The 21,682-nt window shown below is 39.2% G+C and overlaps 1 protein-coding gene across 1 annotated transcript; it reads left to right on the top strand.

Moving 5' to 3' along the window:
• Positions 1-6,785: 6,785 nt before the first annotated feature.
• TRHR (thyrotropin releasing hormone receptor) lies at positions 6,786-21,013 on the top strand (the record flags this gene model as incomplete). The annotated part of the gene is made up of 2 exons (XM_084621390.1): positions 6,786-7,607; positions 20,606-21,013. Exons 1-2 carry the CDS (start codon positions 6,816-6,818, stop codon positions 21,011-21,013), a joined length of 1,200 nt encoding a protein of 399 aa, XP_084477516.1. The 5' UTR covers positions 6,786-6,815.
• Between the last annotated feature and the right edge of the window lie 669 nt (positions 21,014-21,682).

The following is a 21,682-nucleotide window of genomic DNA, read 5'->3' as shown; positions in this document are numbered from 1 at the left end:
GGAATCTCCTTCCTTAGAGGTTTTCAAGGTCAGGCTTGACAAAGTCCTGGCTGGATGATTTAGTTGGAGATTGGCCCTGCTTTGAGCAGGGGGTTGGACTAGATGATCTCTTGATGTCCCTTCTAACCCTGATATTCTATGATTCCATGATTTTCCTCAGATCCATTCAGGAGAATATGCAGTTCCTCAATGGTGTGTTCATGAACTATAACAGCCATCTGATCCTCTTGGAGCACTTAGACATTTTTCTTAACTGACCATCAGAAATATCTAATATTTTGTCTCTTTTGTTGTTTCGTTCATAATTTCTGATGCCTGGTCAAGTTTTAATCATTCTAATTCAATTGTGTAACTACAGCAGTGATACTGACTGAGGCTTGGGAGCTGCAAGTGACTCTTTAATGCGTCTCCTGTGGCTCTTTGCAGCACATGATATTAAAACACTGTGTGATTTAATTATTAACCAATCTAAGTTATTAACCAACCAGGATGCTTTTACTGTGTTATTATCCAGTTGTAGAATACTTGGTCAGTCATTTTGCTGTGAGAATAAATGGTAAATGAAACCATGAATTCACACTATTGTGGCTCTTTGGGGTAAGGTTGATCACTAATTTGGCTCCTGAGCCACTGAGGTCTGAGTACTACTGAACTACAGTGTCTTCTCTCGCATAACTTTTAAAAAGTTATTTTGTTTCACTTTAGAAAAATGTATGGGAGTATCTGAGATGTGAGCTTCAGCAATACCCTTTGTGAATGCTAAGAGAAAACCACATATTACATGCAGACTCTCAGCAATTTCTTCAGTCTCGTTTCTTACTAACTTCTCTCCAGTCCCACTACAGAAAGGCTCTTGTAATTCTTTGCATCTGTGTATTTAACAATATACTTTCTGTTCAGCTTTTTTTCCTTTGGCTTCTTTAAGTTCTTCTAGTAAAGTTTTCACTGTTAGTTTCCATTCAACCTTTTCCTTCTCTGTTATTTTAGATTTCCAATAAGAAGGTTTCTTTCTTTTTCCTTCAGTCTTCGTGAGTCATTGAATGAAGCCACGTTGTTATTTCTCCAGTCTTTATTTCTCTCTCTCCCTCTCATGTACACACACCCCTTTTGTACACACACTATTTTGTTGAGCACTTGCCACTGATAGAGTGATTACAGAATTTAATTTCCACCTGAGGCTCCTGTGACAGGAATACTGAACCACCTGTGATGGGAATGTCAGTATGAAAATTGGCCGCAAACCATCGCTTTGAATGAAATCAGTATACAATATCTTCAGCTGCAGCTATGATATACCTGCACAGCTGAAGATCTGGGAGGTGAAAGATGTTGTAAGCCCCTTGTGTGTTCCCCAATCCTTGAGCCAGCTTTGGATTTCAAGCAAGCTGTAAGGAGACCTTAGCTACACCTTTTCCTCTAGAAACACCCTGATGGTAGGGTTCAGAATGAGGGAGTAGCTTCTTCTGCTCTATTGAAGAAGCAAGTTAAGCCAGCTTTTTAGCTTCTTTGTGCCTTTTGAATGGCACAAAGCAGCTGGAGTGGACCCAAGAACTGTGCCCCTTATTTTTTGGTGGAGTGATCTATCCCAAGACTCTCTGGCATACTTATATGTGCTACAAAAATGCTTCCTGACAAGCAGGTGGATGTGAGACTTCATATCCAAGTGGTTTTGTTTGTGTAAGGAAGTCAATACCCAGCCAGGTAACTGCATTTCTTTGTTGCTTCTTCTACATCCTCCTTTCTGTCATACCTTTCTAGTCTGGCATTTCCTTTCTTAATTGCTTCTCTTTTCTACTTCTCACCACTCTTTAAAAAATTCAGCTTTGCAGCCTTGCCTTTCCCAGTGATGGCACTGTGCATTCTTCTCTCCTCCACAACCATTTTTATCACGGTATTCTTTCCTCTCACCCACTTCCTTCTGGTGTTTTTTGTTTGTTTTTGCTTTGGGGTGGGTTTTTTCTGCTGACCTTCTTCCTGCTACACAGACTAAAATACACTTTTACATCACTTTTACTTTTGTCTGTAATTTTTTCTCAGCCTGTTTTTTTTTATGATGTGCTTTCCTTTTGTTTTAATGCTGTTTTTGTTTGTTGCCAGTTTTTTGTCTCATTTCCCCTCTTCTTTGAAATGTATCCTTTAAATGTTGTTTCCATTTCTCCGTGCTGTAATCTATTTTTTAGTATCAGTATAACTGCTTTGAATTCTGGTTCTCAATCAATTTGTCAGTAGACAAGAAAAAATATGGAATTGATTTGTTGAAATGAAGGAAACATTACACAAAACAAAATCATGAAGATGCAGCTGTATGCACCTCAAAACTACAGTCCAATTGCATCAGGTATTATTGACTTTGAGAGGAATTATCAAAATAAGGAACAGAAGCAGATAGCCAACAACTTAAAAAGCTCTGACTCTGAGTATATGATCTATTTACCTTAAACTTGCATTTGTGGCTGCCCCATCTGAGTTGTCACAGAATAAATGATACCACAAAGTAAGATAGTGGGGCAGGAACCTACAGGAGCATTGTTCCTGCTTTATTGAGCACTTTTGACCTCACGCACACTGTATGTGTGGGGTTGCTTCACATGGAGGACACCATTTTATGCAGAAAAACAATGGGTCGAGGGGTCATGCCAGAGAGGCAGGGTTCTGGTAGGGAACCAACAGCGGGTGAGGTATCTGCACTGAAAAAAATCAGGGCTACAAATTATAGTCCACACCGGATACATGTGCTTTGTATGCATCACTACTGAGGCCAAGATTCTTAACATGACTCATTATCTCCAAATTAAAGCCTTCAACAAACTTCTTCAGATGGAAAACCTCTACCCAACAGAAAGACTTCTGTCTTCCAAGGACAAGACTGATGTCTGTAAGACAAGACCTGATCCTTCTAATGTAAAAATAATAAAACCAAACAAAAAACTTTCAGGCCTTCTTTATACATCATAACAAAATAAAGAAAATGTTCATATTAAATTATCCCTGGTACATGAAATGTTTGCAGAAATATTTTCACACAGCAGGTTTTCCAAGTTTGTTCTTCTACATCTACTGCTCTTCCAAGCCACATCTTTGTATTAGTGCATACTGGGAAAATCTGGTCAACTGTCCCATGATGCCATAGCAAAGGACAGAGTTCAAAAGGGACTTGTGTTCCTAAGTCACTCTGGCGCTTTTGGCCATCTATCCAGGTTGCCCAGATGGTATGTACACAGAGTGATGCCAGTAATATTTTAACCCATGTCTGCTCAGATGTCCTGCTGAAAAGAATGCTGGTAGAAAGTAGTAGCCGCCAGTGACACGAATGGAGTTAATGAATCCTGTCTGCACTGAACCATTTACAGTGAGACAAATGTGTGCCAGCCTAGGCCTCTGGCAGAAGCGAAACACTCTTAGCTCTCCACAGTGAGTAAGCTTTTGAACCATGTTGTGTGTGGACCCCACACACGCGTATAGCCAACCATGCCAATAGCTAGTTACAAACATCAAAAGCTGATGCGTGGGCAATGCCTCACTGACACGCCTTCAATTTATGTCCTTGGAAACAGCTGTGCTGTGCTGTGCTGCACTATTGCCTTGAAGGAGATTGTGCAGGTGTAACTGACTGGAATGCTGCAAGCAGCTCCTTTTAAGGTGCATATACAGGAAAGGAATCCAGCTCTCTCGTGCTCTCTCTCTTAAGACTTTTATCACTAAAAGCAAACAGATATGACTGGAGCATAGGCAGAGACCAGCTCTTAGGAGCAAGAACTTGCTATTTTTCAGAGGAGAACAATAATTTAAAGGCCAGCTGGAGAAGTGATCAGAGTGATAGAAATGATATTAACTAGACTTTATAGTTGGTGGAGGAAATTATTATTTATAGTGACTCATTATTCAATTCCTGGGTGTGCTTGAAATAATGAGAAGGTATGTTGATGGGCATATTGTGCCCTGGTGAACTTGGACACATTTTAATTGAAACAAGTGAAAAAAAACCAACATTGCCCCTTAGCATTGCTGGCTAAGCAGCAACCAGCACAGTGAGTTTCAATTTTTAGGAAACATAATGCCCTCATAAAGGTTGATGGAGCAGAAATGTATTAATAAGAGTCAATACACATCAGGAGTCTGATTTTTCTGCCTGTTATAGATTTGATAGATTGTCTCTCTGTCTCCATATTCATTTGTTCATATAATCTAAATGTGTGTATGTGCTTGTATATATGTGTATACTATAAAATGGACCAGTAGACAAACATGTATTAGGACCTCCACGGTGCCAGTTGGGTCATCTGATTTCAGGAGTCCTCTTGGTACTGCTGTTGGGTTTGACTGCATTCATGCCCAATTGATTAAAGATGGGGTCCACACTATTAAAATAGTTTCTGACCTACTGCTCTAGATATCTGTCCCACCCCTGTCATGATCCAGTCCATCTACTCCTTCTGTCCTGTCCCCACCCAGAGATCTCCCATCACCTCTTAAACCTGCCTCCCTGCCCAATATTACTGGCAATGTGGAGATTACCAAAATCCTAACCACAGTTCTCTTTCAGCCCCTGCTCATATTATCCTTTCTCCCTTCTATGTCTGAATATATGGCCTCAATGGGAAGCAGAACTTACCTGAGAAGTGACTTTTGGAGGCAGGAGTGGGTAGGCTGCAGTGGTCAGCTGCCAGTGAAAAGTGGCCCTGGTGACACACTGAGCTCCTCAATTCCCACTGAAGTCAATGGAAGTTAAGGCTGTTCAGCACCTCACAAGATTAAGGTCTCAATCTGGTTATGTGAGATCTGTCCTGGGTTTGAGGATAAAATGTTGGGGGGTGATGGGAGAAGGGCTTAATCCTCCTCCCCACACCTCCAAGCATCTGATTAGCAGGGACCATGTGCTTCTTTTAGCTTTATAAAAAATAATTGGGTCTGCAAAACTAGACTGGAAATTGTATGGAACAGAATTTCTGATATTTCCAGGGTGACCCAGTTGATAAAAGACTGGTCTAGCAGACAGGGCAACTGAATTCAACTCCTGGTTCTGCTACTGACCATCTGCGAGACTATGGGCAATCAATGCACTGCTCTGTGCCTCAGTTTCCCCATTTGTTGCATGGGGATAGTGGTACTTATCCTATTTTGTAAAGTGCTTTCAGTTCTATAGATAAAAAAGATGCATACGTATTATCACTACAGGTAACAGATTGAAAAATAATGGACTAAGTTAACCAAACCTTCAAACCTCAAAAATGTTTAATTCAAATTTTCAACTAAGGTTTAAGTGTCTCTTATTTTGTCACCATTTTTGCCAGGCCTACTTTAAAATCTCATTTTTAAAAAAATCATTGTTCTGTGTGCCTGTGTTAATAATTACCTTTAAAAACCAAAATCTGTTTTGAAACCCAAGTGATCTGTTGTCATTCACGCAAGTTGTTATTTTTTGGAATCCTTGCAATTTCAGACAAAACCTGCACATTTCCGTAAATGGAGAAAGAGAAAATGGATTTCAAAACAGCTTCAGACTTCTAATGTGCTACTAAAAACAGAAGTAAAATAAGGAGTTGAAAACATCTGATATCAAGGTGGCAGTGTCCCTTTAAGGGAGTACTGGTGAAGGATTTGCTACCCACTCTCTGTAAAACGTGGAGACTCCTAGCATGTTACAAAGCAAGGAGCACTGCACACATTTTCCAGGTGCGTTTTGTTTAGGGAATGCTATTACTAGAAGCGCTGTTTTAGATTTTTCATTAGTGAATCCAAGAGAGATGGTTTGTGCTGATTGCCTTGTTTGTGCATGGTTTTACTCTCCCTAAAGGATTGTGTTACCAGAGAAGATTCTTCAAGGGAAAGAAGACTATGAGTCAGTATAGTGTGTGTGTGTGTGTGTGTGTGTGTTTTCTCCTGTGGGACAATTTGTGATGACAGCTTATTGCTGTGATATGATCTAGATGAAAACTGGGAGTGTTTAGGGGGTGGAGGGACTGTATAGCCTTAGTGACCAAACCATTGTGAAGCAAAATGTTTGTGGAGTAACGTATAAGATAGGGCTTTCTGCAGGTTTCAAAAGTTGGGACAGTTTTCATTGCATCCATTCTGATGGGACAAGTACTCTGAGAACCCTGCAGAGCACAAGGTAAGTGTTACCCTCCTCAGGGACACATAGGAAATCAGAATGTAATAATGTGTGTTTTGTTGCAAATTGTTTGTATAGCGCTGAGGAATACACAAAATGACAACTGCCACCAGATAGCAGAACGGCAAAACAGTGTAAAGGCATAGGAATTCTGATGGGCATGACTGAACTTCCTCCCTTTGCCTCCCCATACTTGTTCTCACCTGTCCTTACACTGTGATTGCTCCTTGAAAAGCAGTGATGCTGAAATCTGGTAGTATTGGATTGGTACAGTCCCATGCATTGTGATAGCTAGCTGGCAATCTCTGTCAGTGCAGGGAAAGGACTCTGTCTTCCCCCTCTCTTTCCCTGTCTTCCGCCTCCCCTCCCCTCACTCTGCTCTGCAGAGAGAGAAAGCTCTGATCTCTAGTTGCATTCATTCTCATGAGTGTCTCAGACGGACTACAAAGAACCAGCTTTTTATCCTGTGCTAATGAAACAGAATCCGAGAGGGATCTACCTGTCTGGTAATTGAACTTGTGAAGAAAAAAGCCCAGGAGTCTTGAAGTGAAGGTGGCTTGTTTGGGGACTGTAACCTTATGGAGACTGTGTGATAGGGCTCTTCATCATCCACTCTCTACTGTGCTTAACGTTTTTACAGGGGGAAAAAGAGGAAATGTGCTGACAGCAATTGCCCAGCAGAAGCAGCTTCAAACTGGTGAAGATGGAGAACAGCACAGGGGATGAACAGAACCAAACAGGGCTGCTGCCAAGCCAAGAGGTGATCAGTATTGACTACCAAGTAGTTACCATTCTCTTGGTTCTCCTCATCTGTGGACTGGGCATAGTGGGCAATATCATGGTGGTGCTGGTGGTCCTCAGGACCAAACACATGAGGACGCCCACTAACTGCTACCTGGTGAGTCTGGCTGTGGCTGATCTCACGGTGCTGGTGGCTGCAGGACTTCCCAACATCACCGAGAGCCTGTATGGATCCTGGGTCTATGGCTACGTGGGATGTCTCTGCATTACGTATCTCCAATACCTAGGCATCAATGCTTCTTCTTGTTCCATCACCGCCTTCACTGTTGAGAGATATATTGCCATCTGCCACCCAATCAAAGCCCAATTCCTATGTACTTTCTCAAGAGCCAAAAAGATCATTATTTTTGTCTGGGCTTTCACCTCCATATATTGTACCCTCTGGTTTTTCCTGCTAGATCTCAACACAGTAGTCTACAAAGATACCATCATTGTTTCTTGTGGCTACAAGGTGTCCAGGAGCTACTACTCCCCTATATATATGATGGACTTTGGTATATTTTATGTTGTGCCAATGATATTGGCCACTGTCCTCTATGGACTGATTGCCAGAATATTGTTCCTGAATCCCATCCCTTCAGATCCAAAAGAAAACCCTAAGACACAGAGAAACAACTCAACTCATCAAAACAAGACTATGAATTCCAAGATGACTAACAGGGGTTTCAATAGCACTATTGCTTCTAGAAGGCAGGTAGGAAATGTATTTAAATATGATATTCACACACATGTACTCTTTAGATTTTAAAACAAATGAAAAAGTACAGAGATTGGGTTACAATACATGAAAAATGTTAAAAATGTGCTTTATCTCTTTTATTTAGATTAAGGCATACAAAAAACCCCTAAAATCTACCAGTTCAGGGCATGTGATTAGAGCATTTAATTAAGTAAACTGAATTTATTCCAGTCTCTACAAATGACTGCCTACTCCTACAGAAGGCATGTATTGAAAGACAGTCAAGTGTCTTATCATGACATGTCAAGAAATCAACTAGATACTGTCGAAAGGAAACGTTAAGAAAAATCTATTTTTCACCATATTACAGCTTGCTAAGAAGTCAGACAAATACACTATGATTCCAGAGTTATTTTTGTGATCTGCAGATAGGATACTAAACTGGAAGGCACGAGTCCTGTTTTAATCCCTGCTCTGTTAATGAATCACTATGTGACGTGAGAAGTTACTACCTTTTGTATCTCAGTTTCCCCTTCTGTGACAGAGATAAACATATTCTTGCTTTTGTAAAGATCCGTAGGTGGAAAATGCTGTACAAATGCTAATGACTATTATTATTTCCATCTCTCAGATAATTAACAATAGGTAAATATTTTGAATGTATTTGAGGCTTTAAATTTGAATAATAGATTTGATCATATTCATTATAAATTGATATATATGCTAAAATAGCACAAAGGTGTGTGTCTATACCAACCATCTTCATAACCATACACAATACTCAGCTGTCTTGTACCATTTAGCACTTTTAGATCCCAATCCTGAAAGTGCAGAGCACTCCCATTGATCTTTCAGGATCACACCCACATCATGCTTTATATTTTCATATTAATGTGGGTACTCAATTCCTCCACACGGACCTGCTTTGATAAAAATTGTTTTCAGAAGCCTCATGCTTTCGAGTCTCAGTACGGACTAAAAGAGATGTTTCAGCAACCAACAGGTAACATAATTTCTGTAAAAAGAAAAGGAGTACTTGTGGTGTACTTACACGGTATGCATCCGATGAAGTGAGCTGTAGCTCACGAAAGCTCATGCTCAAATAAATTGGTTAGTCTCTAAGGTGCCACAAGTACTCCTTTTCTTTTTGCGAATACAGACTAACACGGCTGTTACTCTGAAACCTGTCATAATTTCTGTAGGTATTATACCTGAAGTGGTCATCTTTTTTTGAAATGCCCAATGCATCTGCATCCTTGTGGTGCAGGATGCAGATAAGGCAACTAAACATGAGAATTTTGAGTCAGATTTTCATAGTTCTTTGTGTAGAACTGTTGATATTTAGTGAGGCTAGTTGTTTTTCCTGCTGTGGGACTGACATTCACCCCACAAGTTAATTGAGCTGGTTAGCAGAGAACCAACGTGTACAGATCTAGAGATCCCAGGTTAAGGCAAATACAAACTGTTCCTTCTATTTTGTTTTCTACATTTTCTACCTTCTGTTTTGTGGTTTGTAATTGTTCATACATATCTGTTTGTGCTTGGTTATTTGGGTGAGAAATAGTGGAGCTATTCATCTATTAGTTAATATTTTTCTCTTCTTAACTAATTTTCAAGTTATCATCACAAAGGATAGATCCATGTGTTCATAAATGTGTGCTTTGTATTACTTAGCATCCTTTCAAAAAATTGAATAGTCTTTTTATTTAGCATTGCAGACAATGGCTCTTGCCATCTTCTAAAATTAAAATGACAATTTACAGCATATACAACATATATTTTCTGTTTTGTGAAGAGAGAGGACTTTTCATGGAGACCATCAACTTCTTGGATTATTTTTCAGTAAATCTAATGTTTGCAAGTAGTGCTGTATGTAGAGAGGAGACATGAAAGGGTGGCATTATTATTATTATTATTAGTAGTAGTAGTAATATTATTTATATTATGGTAGCATCCAAAATGTGCTTAGTGCTGCAAAATCATATGGGAAAACAGTCCCTATTCCAAAGGGTTTACAGTCTAAATAAAGTCCAAGACGCACCAAGGGAAAACTGGGTATTACACCTACATAACTGAGGGCAGAATGGAGCTCTAAGGGTCAGATTCTGTTCTTGTTTATATCAGTATATCCTCATTCTCTTAATTGGTGTTGCACTGATGCAACAGAATAGAAATTGATCCCCAGGGTGCAAGCAGCAGGAAAAATGACTAAAAGTATGTTAAGTTAGGCAGCCTGCTCTCTGCTTTGGCCCTGAGTATGAGAGTTAGCACAAGTTAGAAACTGGCTGATAGAAAATGCAAATGGAACAATTTACAAGGCAGCCTGAATTGCATGCTCTTAGTTTGCATACTGGTCCATATGGTCCTGGATGTTCTTTCATGTCTGGAACCAGTGGTAAAAGACAACACTAATGGAGAAGACAAACCAGGAATGGAGAATATTTGGCGTGGGTCATTTTTTTTTTACCCTTTTTATGATGTAAAAAGGCCTGAAATGTTTTTACATTAGAAAATCTACCATATTTTTTCAGGAACACTATGAATGACTGGAGAACCAGAAATATCAAGCAAGTGAAACTGAATTATATGAGATGGGAAGTTAGTTTTTTCTCTCAGATGGCTTAAAACTCATTGAATTATGTTAATTTTAGTTAATACCTATTTAACTAAATTGCCTCACAGACAGGAGGGAGAAAATCTATTTGTTAAAGATTTAACATTCCAATATGTATAATTAAAAGTGTGGAGAAAGCCTCCAAGTCACATCTCTGCATCCTCCAAGGAGTTCTCCAGCAAAACTAGAGAAGAACAGATTTGATAATCCTGATAATTCTAAGGTAAAGAGAAGCCAAAAAAGCCTCCTATTTTTGAAAATTTTTCGGGCCTTCTTGATACAGTCCAAAGGAGGGAAAAAGGCACAAACCCAGCTTTTTTCCCCTCTTTGGGCCATCTTTAAAGTATCTCCATTTGAAGAGCATTTTCATTTGACTATTAGGTAAAGCCCATCTCTGGTAGACATTCATTTTTTGCTGCTCTTGCGTAGTTGCTTAAGATAAATTTTCAGTGCAATTATGAATACAGTTTAATAGAACTATTATATATCTTCCTATATTAATATGGTTTGCCAAATTCTTCTCTTAGGACACATCCAAAGAGGATTAAGATACCACAAACTAAGGCCACTTACTCCTGAATGAGAACATTCATATGGGGATTGAACATATTTCAACTAATCCACATTAACTTCACATTTTCAGTAGGGCTGTTAATTAATTGCAGTTAACTCAAGCAATTAACTCAAAACAAATTAACTCGATTTCAAAAATAAATTGTGATTAATCACAGTTTTAATCACACTGTTAAACAAAAATACCATTTATTTAAATATTTTTGGATGTTTTCTACATTTTCAAAAATATCGATTTCAATTACAACACAGAATATAAAGTGTACAGGGCTCACTTTATATTTTTATAGTGCAAATCTTTGTAATAAAAAATAATATAAACAAGAGTTTTTTCAATTCATCTCATAAAATGCAATCTCTTAACCATGGAAGTGCAAGTTACAAACATAGAATTATTTTTATATAACTGCACTCAAAAACAAAACAATGTAAAACTTTAGAGCCTACAAGTCCACTCAGTCCTACTTCTCATTCAGCCATTCACTAAGAGAAACAAGTTTGTTTACATTCATGGGAGATAATCCTGCCCACTTCTTATTTACAATGTCACCTGAAAGTGAGAACAGGCATTCGCATGGCACTGTTGTAGCTGGTGTTGCGAGGCATTTATGTGCCAGATACGGTAAACATTCATATGCCCCTTCAGGCTTTGACCACCATTCCAGAGAACATGCTTCCATGCTGATGCCATTCATTAAAAAAAAAGTGTTAATTAAATTTGTGACTGAACTCCTTGGGGGAGATTTGTATGTCTCCTGCTTTGTGGTTTTACCCGCATTCTGCCATATATTTCGTGTGATGTCTGTCTCGGATGACAACCCAGCACCTATTGTTCGTTTTAAGAACACTTTCACAGCAGATTTGACAAAACGCAAAGGTACCAATGTGAGATTTCTAAAGATAGCTACAGAACTTGACCCAAGGTTTAAGAATCTGAAGTACCTTCCAAAATCTGAGAGGGATAAGGGGTGGAACATGCTGTCAGAAGCCTTAAAAAAGCAACACTCCGGTGCAGAAACTACAAAACCTGAAACACCAAGAAGAAAAATCAACTTTCTGTTGGTGTCAGATGACCAAAATGAATGTGCATCAGTCGGCACTGCTTTGGATCATTATCGATCAGAACCCGTCATCAGCATGGGAGCACGTCCTCTGGAATGGTGGTCAAAGCATGAAGGGGCATACATAGGTATGCCACTCGATACAGGGAAGAGACCTGCAGTGGAAGACGGTGCAAATTTGACATTTTCCCTTTTCAGAGCAGAATCACAGTTTGGCCTCAATCCTGCAAGGTTCTGAGCACTCTAATTTTGATCCAACAAAGAATTTAAGCATGTGCTCAACTTTAAGCATAGGCTTAGCCCCAATGATTTTTATAGACTTTGTAAGATTCATCTGGTATCTAATGAAGGGGGTGATGTTGATATCAGATGGGGTTTCAGAAATACTTAGCAAAAGAAAATGGTGTAGCTAATCAGCTGAACCAATGCGTTCCACATTTAGGTAAGCAATAAGGTATGAGAAGATTTGGGAACAGCTAGTGCCTGGAGAAAGGTTCCAGTGATAATGGAAACTGACTTTAATGACAATTGTTTATATAGTGTTCTGCAGTTCTACTGTTAAATAGACTGATTTTGGAGAAATTGCACAAGTCACCAAGAGTGAAGTCATATCACTTTGGAAGTAAGATGGCCATGCAGACTGTAAGTGCACTCAAGCACAATCTGAGCAGGAGAAAATGGAACAGAATGATCCTGTTGCACACTACTGTTTCAGGAAACCAATCAGTTCTCATTACCATACTAAATGGCACTGTGGGTCAGAAAACAGAAGTGTCCAAATCACTCCAGTTGATCATGTCAACTTTACAGCTTTAACTGGAAGTAAGATCAAGAAGATTAAAAGACTGAGTGTCTTGGCAAGTCTGCCTTTTGAAGCCAGATAGCCCAGAGGGTCAAAGATGGATCTTTGAAGATTTTTGATATATGGAGTGAAATCCTTTTGTCATTGAAGTTAATGGGAGTTTAGCTACTAACTTCAGTGGGACCAGGATTTCACCCCAGTGTCTCTTCAAAGTACTATGCAATCCAATGTGATATCACAGGTTGTGGATAAATATGCAGCTTTTCAAGCTTCCAGCACAAACTGAGAATGAGGCTTCAGTATCACAAACACCACCAACAGAAAAACAAGAAACAAATTAGAAGAAAGACACCCGTATCTTCTAGATAAAGAGGGGAATATTGAGTAAAAGAAGAGAGATTATATTACCTCAGTATTTGGTACTGATACAACCACTGCTGGAATAGTGTGTCTAGTCTGGTGTCCACAGTTCAAGAAGGATGTTGATAAATTGGAGAAATTTCAGAGAAGAGCCATGACAATGATTAAACGTAGAGTCAAGTTGCTCAATCTATTTAGCTTACTAAAGAGATTATTAAGGGACACTTATCAGAGTCTAAAAATGGAGGGAATGGAAATTTGATAATAATGGGTTCTTCAATCCAACAAACAAAGGTAAAATCAAATGGTATATTCAGACTAGAAATAAGGTACACATTTCTAACAGTGAGGGTAATTAACCACTGGAACAATTTACCAACAACTGTGGTATAGTCTCCATCACTGTATATTTTTAAATCAATACTGGACTTTTTTTTTCTGAAAGACATGCTCTAGTTTAACCATAGCTATTGGACCTAAAATTGGAATTAATTCAGGAAATTCTGTGGCCAACTGTCATAATTAGGCCTATAAATTTACCATAATTGTGAGTTCAACATAAAAAGTGAGTATAAGTTCATGTCACAATAACCCATAACAACAAACATTGATATTATAAATTATTGTGACATCTTATGAATAAATATTGATAGAAAAATGTACGAAAGGAAGACAGACTGAATAGTCTAAACAAAAAGGCCAACTGATAAAATTCAAGGACTACGTTATGTCCATGCCTGGTAAACAAGAACAGGGTGAGACTGAAAATCAGTGAACCAAAACTGGTATTTTGGATATTAGGCCTAAATGAACATAAGTGATCTCCCTCCTGCCATCCATCTCCACCCTCTGACAAACAGAGGCTAAGGACTCCATTCCTCACCCATCCTGGCTAATAGCCATTAATGGACTTAACCTCCATGAATTTATCTAGTTCTCTGTTAAACCCTGTTATAGTCCTAGCCTTCACAACCTCCTCAGGCAAGGAGTTCCACAGGTTGACTATGTGCTGTGTGAAAAAGAACTTCCTTTTATTTGTTTTAAACCTGATGCCAATTAATTTCATTTGATGGCCCCTAGTTTTTATATTATGGGAACAAGTAAATAACTTTTTCTTATTCACTTTCTCCACACCACTCATGATTTTATATACCTCTATCATATCCCCCCTTAGTCGCCTCTTTTCCAAGCTGAAAAGTCCTAGCTTCTTTAATCTCTCCTCATATGGGACCCGTTCCAAACCCCTAATCATTTTAGTTGACCTTCTCTGAACCTTTTCTAATGCCAATATATCTTTTTTGAGATGAGGAGACCACATCTGTACACAGTATTCAAGATGTGGGCATACCATGGATTTATATAAAGGCAATAAAATATTCTCTGTCTTATTCTCTCTCTTTTTTAATGATTCCTAACATAGAATCATAGAATCATAGAATATCAGGGTTGGAAGGGACCCCAGAAGGTCATCTAGTCCAACCCCCTGCTCGAAGCAGGACCAATTCCCAGTTAAATCATCCCAGCCAGGGCTTTGTCAAGCCTGACCTTAAAAACCTCTAAGGAAGGAGATTCTACCACCTCCCTAGGTAACGCATTCCAGTGTTTCACCACCCTCTTAGTGAAAAAGTTTTTCCTAATATCCAATCTAAACCTCCCCCACTGCAACTTGAGACCATTACTCCTCGTTCTGTCATCTGCTACCATTGAGAACAGTCTAGAGCCATCCTCTTTGGAACCCCCTTTCAGGTAGTTGAAAGCAGCTATCAAATCCCCCCTCATTCTTCTCTTCTGCAGGCTAAACAATCCCAGCTCCCTCAGCCTCTCCTCATAACTCATGTGTTCCAGCCCCCTAATCATTTTTGTTGCCCTTCGCTGGACTCTCTCCAATTTGTCCACATCCTTCTTGAAGTGTGGGGCCCAAAACTGGACACAGTACTCCAGATGAGGCCTCACCAATGTTGAATAGAGGGGAACGATCACGTCCCTCGATCTGCTCGCTATGCCCCTACTTATACATCCCAAAATGCCATTGGCCTTCTTGGCAACAAGGGCACACTGCTGACTCATATCCAGCTTCTCGTCCACTGTCACCCCTAGGTCCTTTTCCGCAGAACTGCTGCCTAGCCATTCGGTCCCTAGTCTGTAGCTGTGCATTGGGTTCTTCCGTCCTAAGTGCAGGACCCTGCACTTATCCTTATTGAACCTCATCAGATTCCTTTTGGCCCAATCTTCCAATTGGTCTAGGTCCTTCTGTATCCTATCCCTCCCCTCCAGCGTATCTACCACTCCTCCCAGTTTAGTATCATCCGCAAATTTGCTGAGAGTGCAATCCACACCATCCTCCAGATCATTTATGAAGATATTGAATAAAACCGGCTCCAGGACTGACCCTTGGGGCACTCCACTTGATACCGGCTGCCAACTAGACATGGAGCCATTGATCACTACCCGTTGAGCCCGACAATCTAGCCAGCTTTCTACCCACCTTATAGTGCATTCATCCAGCCCATCCTGTTTGCTTTTTTGACTGCCCACTGCATGGATGTCTTCAGAGAACTATCCACGATGACCCCAAGATCTCTTTCCTGATCAGTTGTAGCTAAATTAGCTCCCATCATATTGTATGTATAGTTGGGGTTATTTTTTCCAATGTGCATTACTTTACATTTATCCACATTAAATTTCGTTTTCCATTCTGTTGCCCAATCACTTAGTTTTGTGAGATCTTTTTGAAGTTCTTCACAGTCTGCTTTGGTCTTAACTAGCTTGAGCAGTTTAGTATCATCTGCAAATTTTGCCACCTCACTGTTTACCCCTTTCTCCAGATCATTCATGAATAAGTTGAATAGGATTGGTCCTAGGCCTGACCCTTGGGGAACACCACTAGACCCCTCTCCAGTCTGAAAATCTACCATTTATCCCTACCCTTTGTTCCCTGTCTTTTAACCAGTTCTCAATCCATGAAAGGATCTTCCCTCTTATCCCATGACAACTTAATTTACCTAAGAGCCTTTGGTGAGGGACCTTGTCGAAGGCTTTCTGGAAATCTAAATACACTATGTCCACTGAATTCCCCTTGTCCATATGTTTGTTGACCCCTTCAAAGAACTCTAATAGATTAGTAAGACAGAAACCATGTTGACTTTTGCCCAACAATTTATGTTCTTCTATGTGTCTGACAATTTTATTCTTTACTATTGTCTCAACTAATTTGCCCAGTTCTGACGTTAGACTTACCGGTCTGTAATTGCCGGGATCACCGCTAGAGCTCTTTTTAAATATTGGCGTTACATTAGCTCTCTTCCAGTCATTGGGTACAGAAGTTGATTTAAAGGACAGGTTACAAACCATAGTTAATAGTTCCACAATTTCACATTTGCGTTCTTTCAAAACATTTGGGTCATCTGGTCCCAGAGTCTTGTTACTCTTAAATTTATCAATTAATTCCAAAACCTCCTCTAACGACACTTAAATCTGTGACAATTCCTCAGATTTGTCACCTACGAAGGACGACTCAGGTTTGGGAATCTCCCTAACATCCTCAGCCGTGAAGACTGAAGCAAAAAGTTCATTTAGTTTCTTCGCAATGACTTTATCATTTTTAAGTGCTCCTGTTGTATCTTGATCGTCCAGGGGCCCCACTGGTTGTTTAGCAGACTTCCTGCTTCTGATGTACTTAAACATTTAGCCAAAAACTCAAAAGGTAATGACAATCTGTTCTTCAAACTCCTATTTGGCTTTTCTTATTACATTTTTACACTTAATTAGGCAATGTTTATGCTCCTTTCTATTTACCGCACTAGGATTTGACTTCGACTTTTTAAAAGATGCCTTTTATTTTCACTGCTTCTTTTACATGGTTGTTAAGCCGTGGTGGCTCTTTTTTAGTTCTTCTACTGTTTTTTTAATTTGGGGTATACATTTAAGTTGGGCTTCTATTATGGTATCTTTGAAAAGTGTCCTTGCAGCTTGCAGGGATTTCACTCTAGTCACTGTACCTTTTAATTTCTGTTTAACTAAGCTTCTCATTTTTCCATAGCTCCCCTTTCTGAAATTAAATGCCACAGTGTTAGGCTGCTGAGGTGTTCTTCCCATCACAGGAATGTTAAATGTTGTTATATTATGGTCACTATTTCCAAGCAGTTCTGTTACAGTTACCTCCTGGACCAGATCCTGCGCTCCACTCAGGACTAAATTGAGAATTGGCTCTCCCCTTGTGGGTTCCTGTACCAGCTGCTCCAAGAAGTAATTATTTAAAGTATCAAGAAATTTTGTCATCCTGAGGTGACATGTACCCAGTCAATATGGGGATAATTGAAATCCCACACTATTATTGAGTTCTTTATTTTGGTAGCCTCTCTAATCTCCCTTAGCATTTCATAGTCACTATCACTATCCTGGTCAGGTGGTCGATAATAGATCCCTACTGTTCTATTCTTATAAGAGCATGGAATTACTATCCATAGAGATTCTATGGAACATGTGGATTCATTTAAGATTTTTACTTCATTTGATTCTACATTTTCTTTCACATATAGTGCCACTCCCCCTGCCCCCCAACCTGTTCTGTCCTTCCAATATATTTTGTACCCCAGAATGTTTGTGTCCTATTGATTGTCTTCACTCCACCAGGTTTCTGTGATGCCTATTATATCAATATCCTCCTTTAACATGAGGCACTCTAGGTTCACCCATCTTATTATTTAGACTTCTAGTATTTGTGTACAAGCACTTTTAAAACTTGTCACTGTTTATTTGTCTGCCCTTTTCTGATGTGTCAGATTCTTTATGTGAATGTTTGTCTGATCTGGCCCATACTTTATCCTCTTCCATCCTCTCCTCCTGACTAAAACCTAGAGAGTCTCTATCAATAGACTCTCCTCTAAGAGAAGTCTGTCGGATCCATGTGCTCCTCTGCAGCAATGGGCTTTCCCCCATGGACAAATGGTGGACAAAATAATGAGGATGGGCTATTCTGCCCATCACTCACTTTTGCAGTCCTTAAACAGACTTTGAGAAAAAAATTGGCTACTGGAGCAAGCTTCACCATCAAGGCTTCCACCCCCAACATCACCTGGGACCTTGAATCTTCTTCTTCCTAATCCTGAGAGATGTCCTGACCAGACCAGGCCAGAGAGAGGGAACCAGATGACATCACTGCCTCTACCAGCTCTATGTGAATCCCAAACACCACCTGGAATGGAAACTTTGCCTCCCTCCCCTCCGATGTGTCTGTTTTCTTCCCTTCCTTATTTCTTCTCTTTCCTATCTCTCTTCTTTTTACTTCTGTCTAACAAGAATCTGTTTTAGCCAACCAAGATTTTTTTGTAACACTGCTGTAAGACTGTGACCAGAAAGCGGCAAATAAAGCAGTGCCCTAAACTGTAAAAGTTAAGTTTCAGAGTAGCAGCTGTGTTAGTCTTTATTTGCAAAAAGAAAAGGAGTACTTGTGGCACCTTAGAGACTAACAAATTTATCTGAGTGTAAGCTTTCGTGAGCATCTGATACAGTGAGCTCTAAGATGCCACAAGTACTCCTTTTCTTTTTGTAAAAGTTAAATTATAAGACTCTCAACTGGATACGTTACCACCAACACCCATAAGTAAAACAACAACACTTATAAGTATATTTAAATATGTACATCTGGAATATATGGGCTTCTAGCCAGATAGGAGAAAACATATTTTCTACATAATGAAAAATCTGATCACAAGAGGCAAGAAAAGTATACATCCTATTGCTTTAAACAAAGACACAAAAAACAGCACAACTAAAAATACAATATTAGTGTCAATAGGAGAGTTACAGAAGTAACTTTCAGTCCTCCTGCAGAGTCAATAAAAATTTATATCCCACACGCCTACATCGTCACCCTAGGAGCAATGAAATTATATACTGTGAATATCTTGTATAATCGTAGGAGTTTTAGTACCATTGTCCTATTGCCACAGCTACCCTGAGAAAGCGTGTAAAGTGCAACAGCATCAATGAGCAGGGAAAGGGAAAATCCATTAATTTGTCAGCAAGATGCAACTGCATTTTTTCAACAAGAGATGGCAACATACAAAGAAGCACTTTAAAAGACGACATTCCTAGTTCACCAGAAAGAGTCCCCACTCTACCCATTTCCCACATACACAGTGGCCATAATTCTATATTGATTTACGCATTGTTTTGTTTTTACTGCCCCCATTTTTCACTTTTATTTTTTATTGGCTTTACTTCAATTTTTTTGGGATTCCCTCAAGGGAGAGTTTTTCATTGCCATTCTTTCTAAGCAAACTTACTTAAGTAATAAAATCTTACATGACAGACACACCCTATTATCTGTGGGTGAACACTTTGCAGAAAATGATCACTCCACATCTGACCTCTCAGTCCTCATCCTCAAAGGCAATCTGCGCAACACCTTCAATAGGTGAGCCTGGGAATTTAAATTCATAACTTTGCTAGATACTACAAATCATGGACTCAATAAAGGCACTGGATTTATGGCTCATTACAATCTGTAACCTACTAACCATCTTTTGTCCTACAACCGTGAGGTGTTAACTGCCCCTTCACCTTAAAAGGTCTTTTGCAACATGTGTTAACAATCTGTTTCACCATGTATTTACCTGTGAGAGCCTGGATATGTCTGCACTTCAATAAAACACCCACTGTTGGCCCACATCAGCTAACTCGGGTTCGTGGGGCTTGGGTTGTATAGCTATAAAATTGCCGTGTAGACATTTGGGCTCATGCTGAGCCATCCAGGGTCCCAAAGCATGGGTGTTTTATTGCAGTGTAGACATACCCTCTGAGTACATTTTCCAGACCTGAGGAAGAGCTCTATGTAAACTCAGAAGCTTCTCTCTTTCACCAACAGAAGTTGGTCCTATAAAAGATATTACCTCACCCACCTTGTCTAAGTGAAATAAGCGAGTTTTTCTAAGATTATTATGTTCTAAGGGTAACCTGCAATTTTAAGGCAATCATTAAGAGTTTCAGAATATTATGTATCAATCATTTGGTCAGAACTTATGTCTGAATTAATTGTTTTTATTAGAAACAAATCTAAAATCAGACTTCTTTGTATTAAATGTGGCTAACTGCTATATGCAATAGTAGTCATTAAAGTAGGTAGGTTGGTTTCAGTTACAATATGTCAGAAACAATCAGTGCTAGAAGTAGGTGCTCCATAGCATTGAAGGGAGGATGGGAGTGCCTTTCCTTCCAAGGGAGTAGACACTTGTTTCTAACTATGGTTGTTGCAAAGACTCAGACCTAAAATAATATGTTTAATGGGGATTAATTGGATATTAATTGAATAATATGAATGTTAGCCATAAGGACTCATCCATCTCTTATGAAAGTTCAGGAGAGTTTGGATCCATGAATTTGGGTCAGCCCATTATAGTGGTAAGGAGATAGGGACAAGTTGCAAAATTCTAACCAAGAGCCAGACATTGATCTGAACATCACCAATTCAGGGTTTTTCACATATAGAGTTTTAGGTTGGGTCCATCATGAACATATAATACAAATTTTATATGCACATCCCTACAAAGCACTGAGTACTGATTTTCTACTTTTTCACTGTATATCTTTGTGTTTTCCATAGGTTACCAAGATGCTGGCTGTGGTTGTGATCCTGTTTGCATTTTTATGGATGCCCTATAGGACACTGGTTGTTGTAAACTCCTTTCTCTCCAACCCTTTCCAAGAAAATTGGTTCCTATTATTTTGTAGAATCTGCATTTATCTAAACAGTGCCATCAACCCCGTGATTTACAATCTCATGTCCCAGAAATTCAGAGCGTCCTTCAAGAAACTCTGCAATTGCCAGCAGAAGCAGTCAGAGAAACCTGCCAGTTACAGTGTGGCCCTAAACTACAGTGCCATCAAGGAGTCCGATCACTTCAGCACTGAACTAGAAGACATTACTGTCACCAACACCTATCTGTCCCCAACAAAAGTGTCCTTTGATGATACGTGTTTATCCTCTGAGGTAACATTTAGCAGAAATTAATACATTGTGTATATTTAGTATATAAGGAACCAGATTACAAAAACCCTCATCTGGTGTAAATCAGCACAACTCCATTTACTTCAATGGAGCTACATTAATTTATACCAGCTGAGGATCTGGGCCCAAGAAATTTCTTGTGAAGATATACAAGGAGAGTTAAAAACACATTTGTACCTGCAGAAAGCAGAAAAATAGAATACTTTACCCTACTCCATTAGCATATGGTATTCTTTACCTTTAAGAACTATTCTGAACGTTCTTTTTGCAGATTTAAAACTAAAATTCACATTAAAAGTGTGAAATATGCAAATAGTTTGCAGTCCAAAATTTCAACTATTGCTCAATTTTGTGAATTTACCATTAATGACTTCCTCAACTACTTTCTCATTTTTGAGGCATTTTTCCTGAATTTTTTCAGTTTGATACGTTTCACAAATTTGTTCTCAGATATCATGAAACTTCCTAATTTTGTTAAACAAAAAGGTAGTTTTTGTTTATTTGATAAAAATTACCCTTGCTAAGAGTTGGGATTTTTTTGTTGCTGTTTTCCACCAAAACAACAAACATCAAAGTTATCACAACACATTTTATATGGCAAATTCTTTTGGACAGTTCTGCAGCAATTGCCAATTATCTACAAAGTATCTGCTAGTGAACAGATGCTACCTT

The sequence above is a fragment of the Lepidochelys olivacea genome (genome assembly GCF_965140295.1).
Source record: "Lepidochelys olivacea isolate rLepOli2 genome assembly, chromosome: 2".
Classification (NCBI taxonomy): Eukaryota; Metazoa; Chordata; order Testudines; family Cheloniidae; genus Lepidochelys; species Lepidochelys olivacea.
Note: the sequence above shows the minus strand (reverse complement) of the source record. Positions and strands in the feature narration are given on the sequence as shown.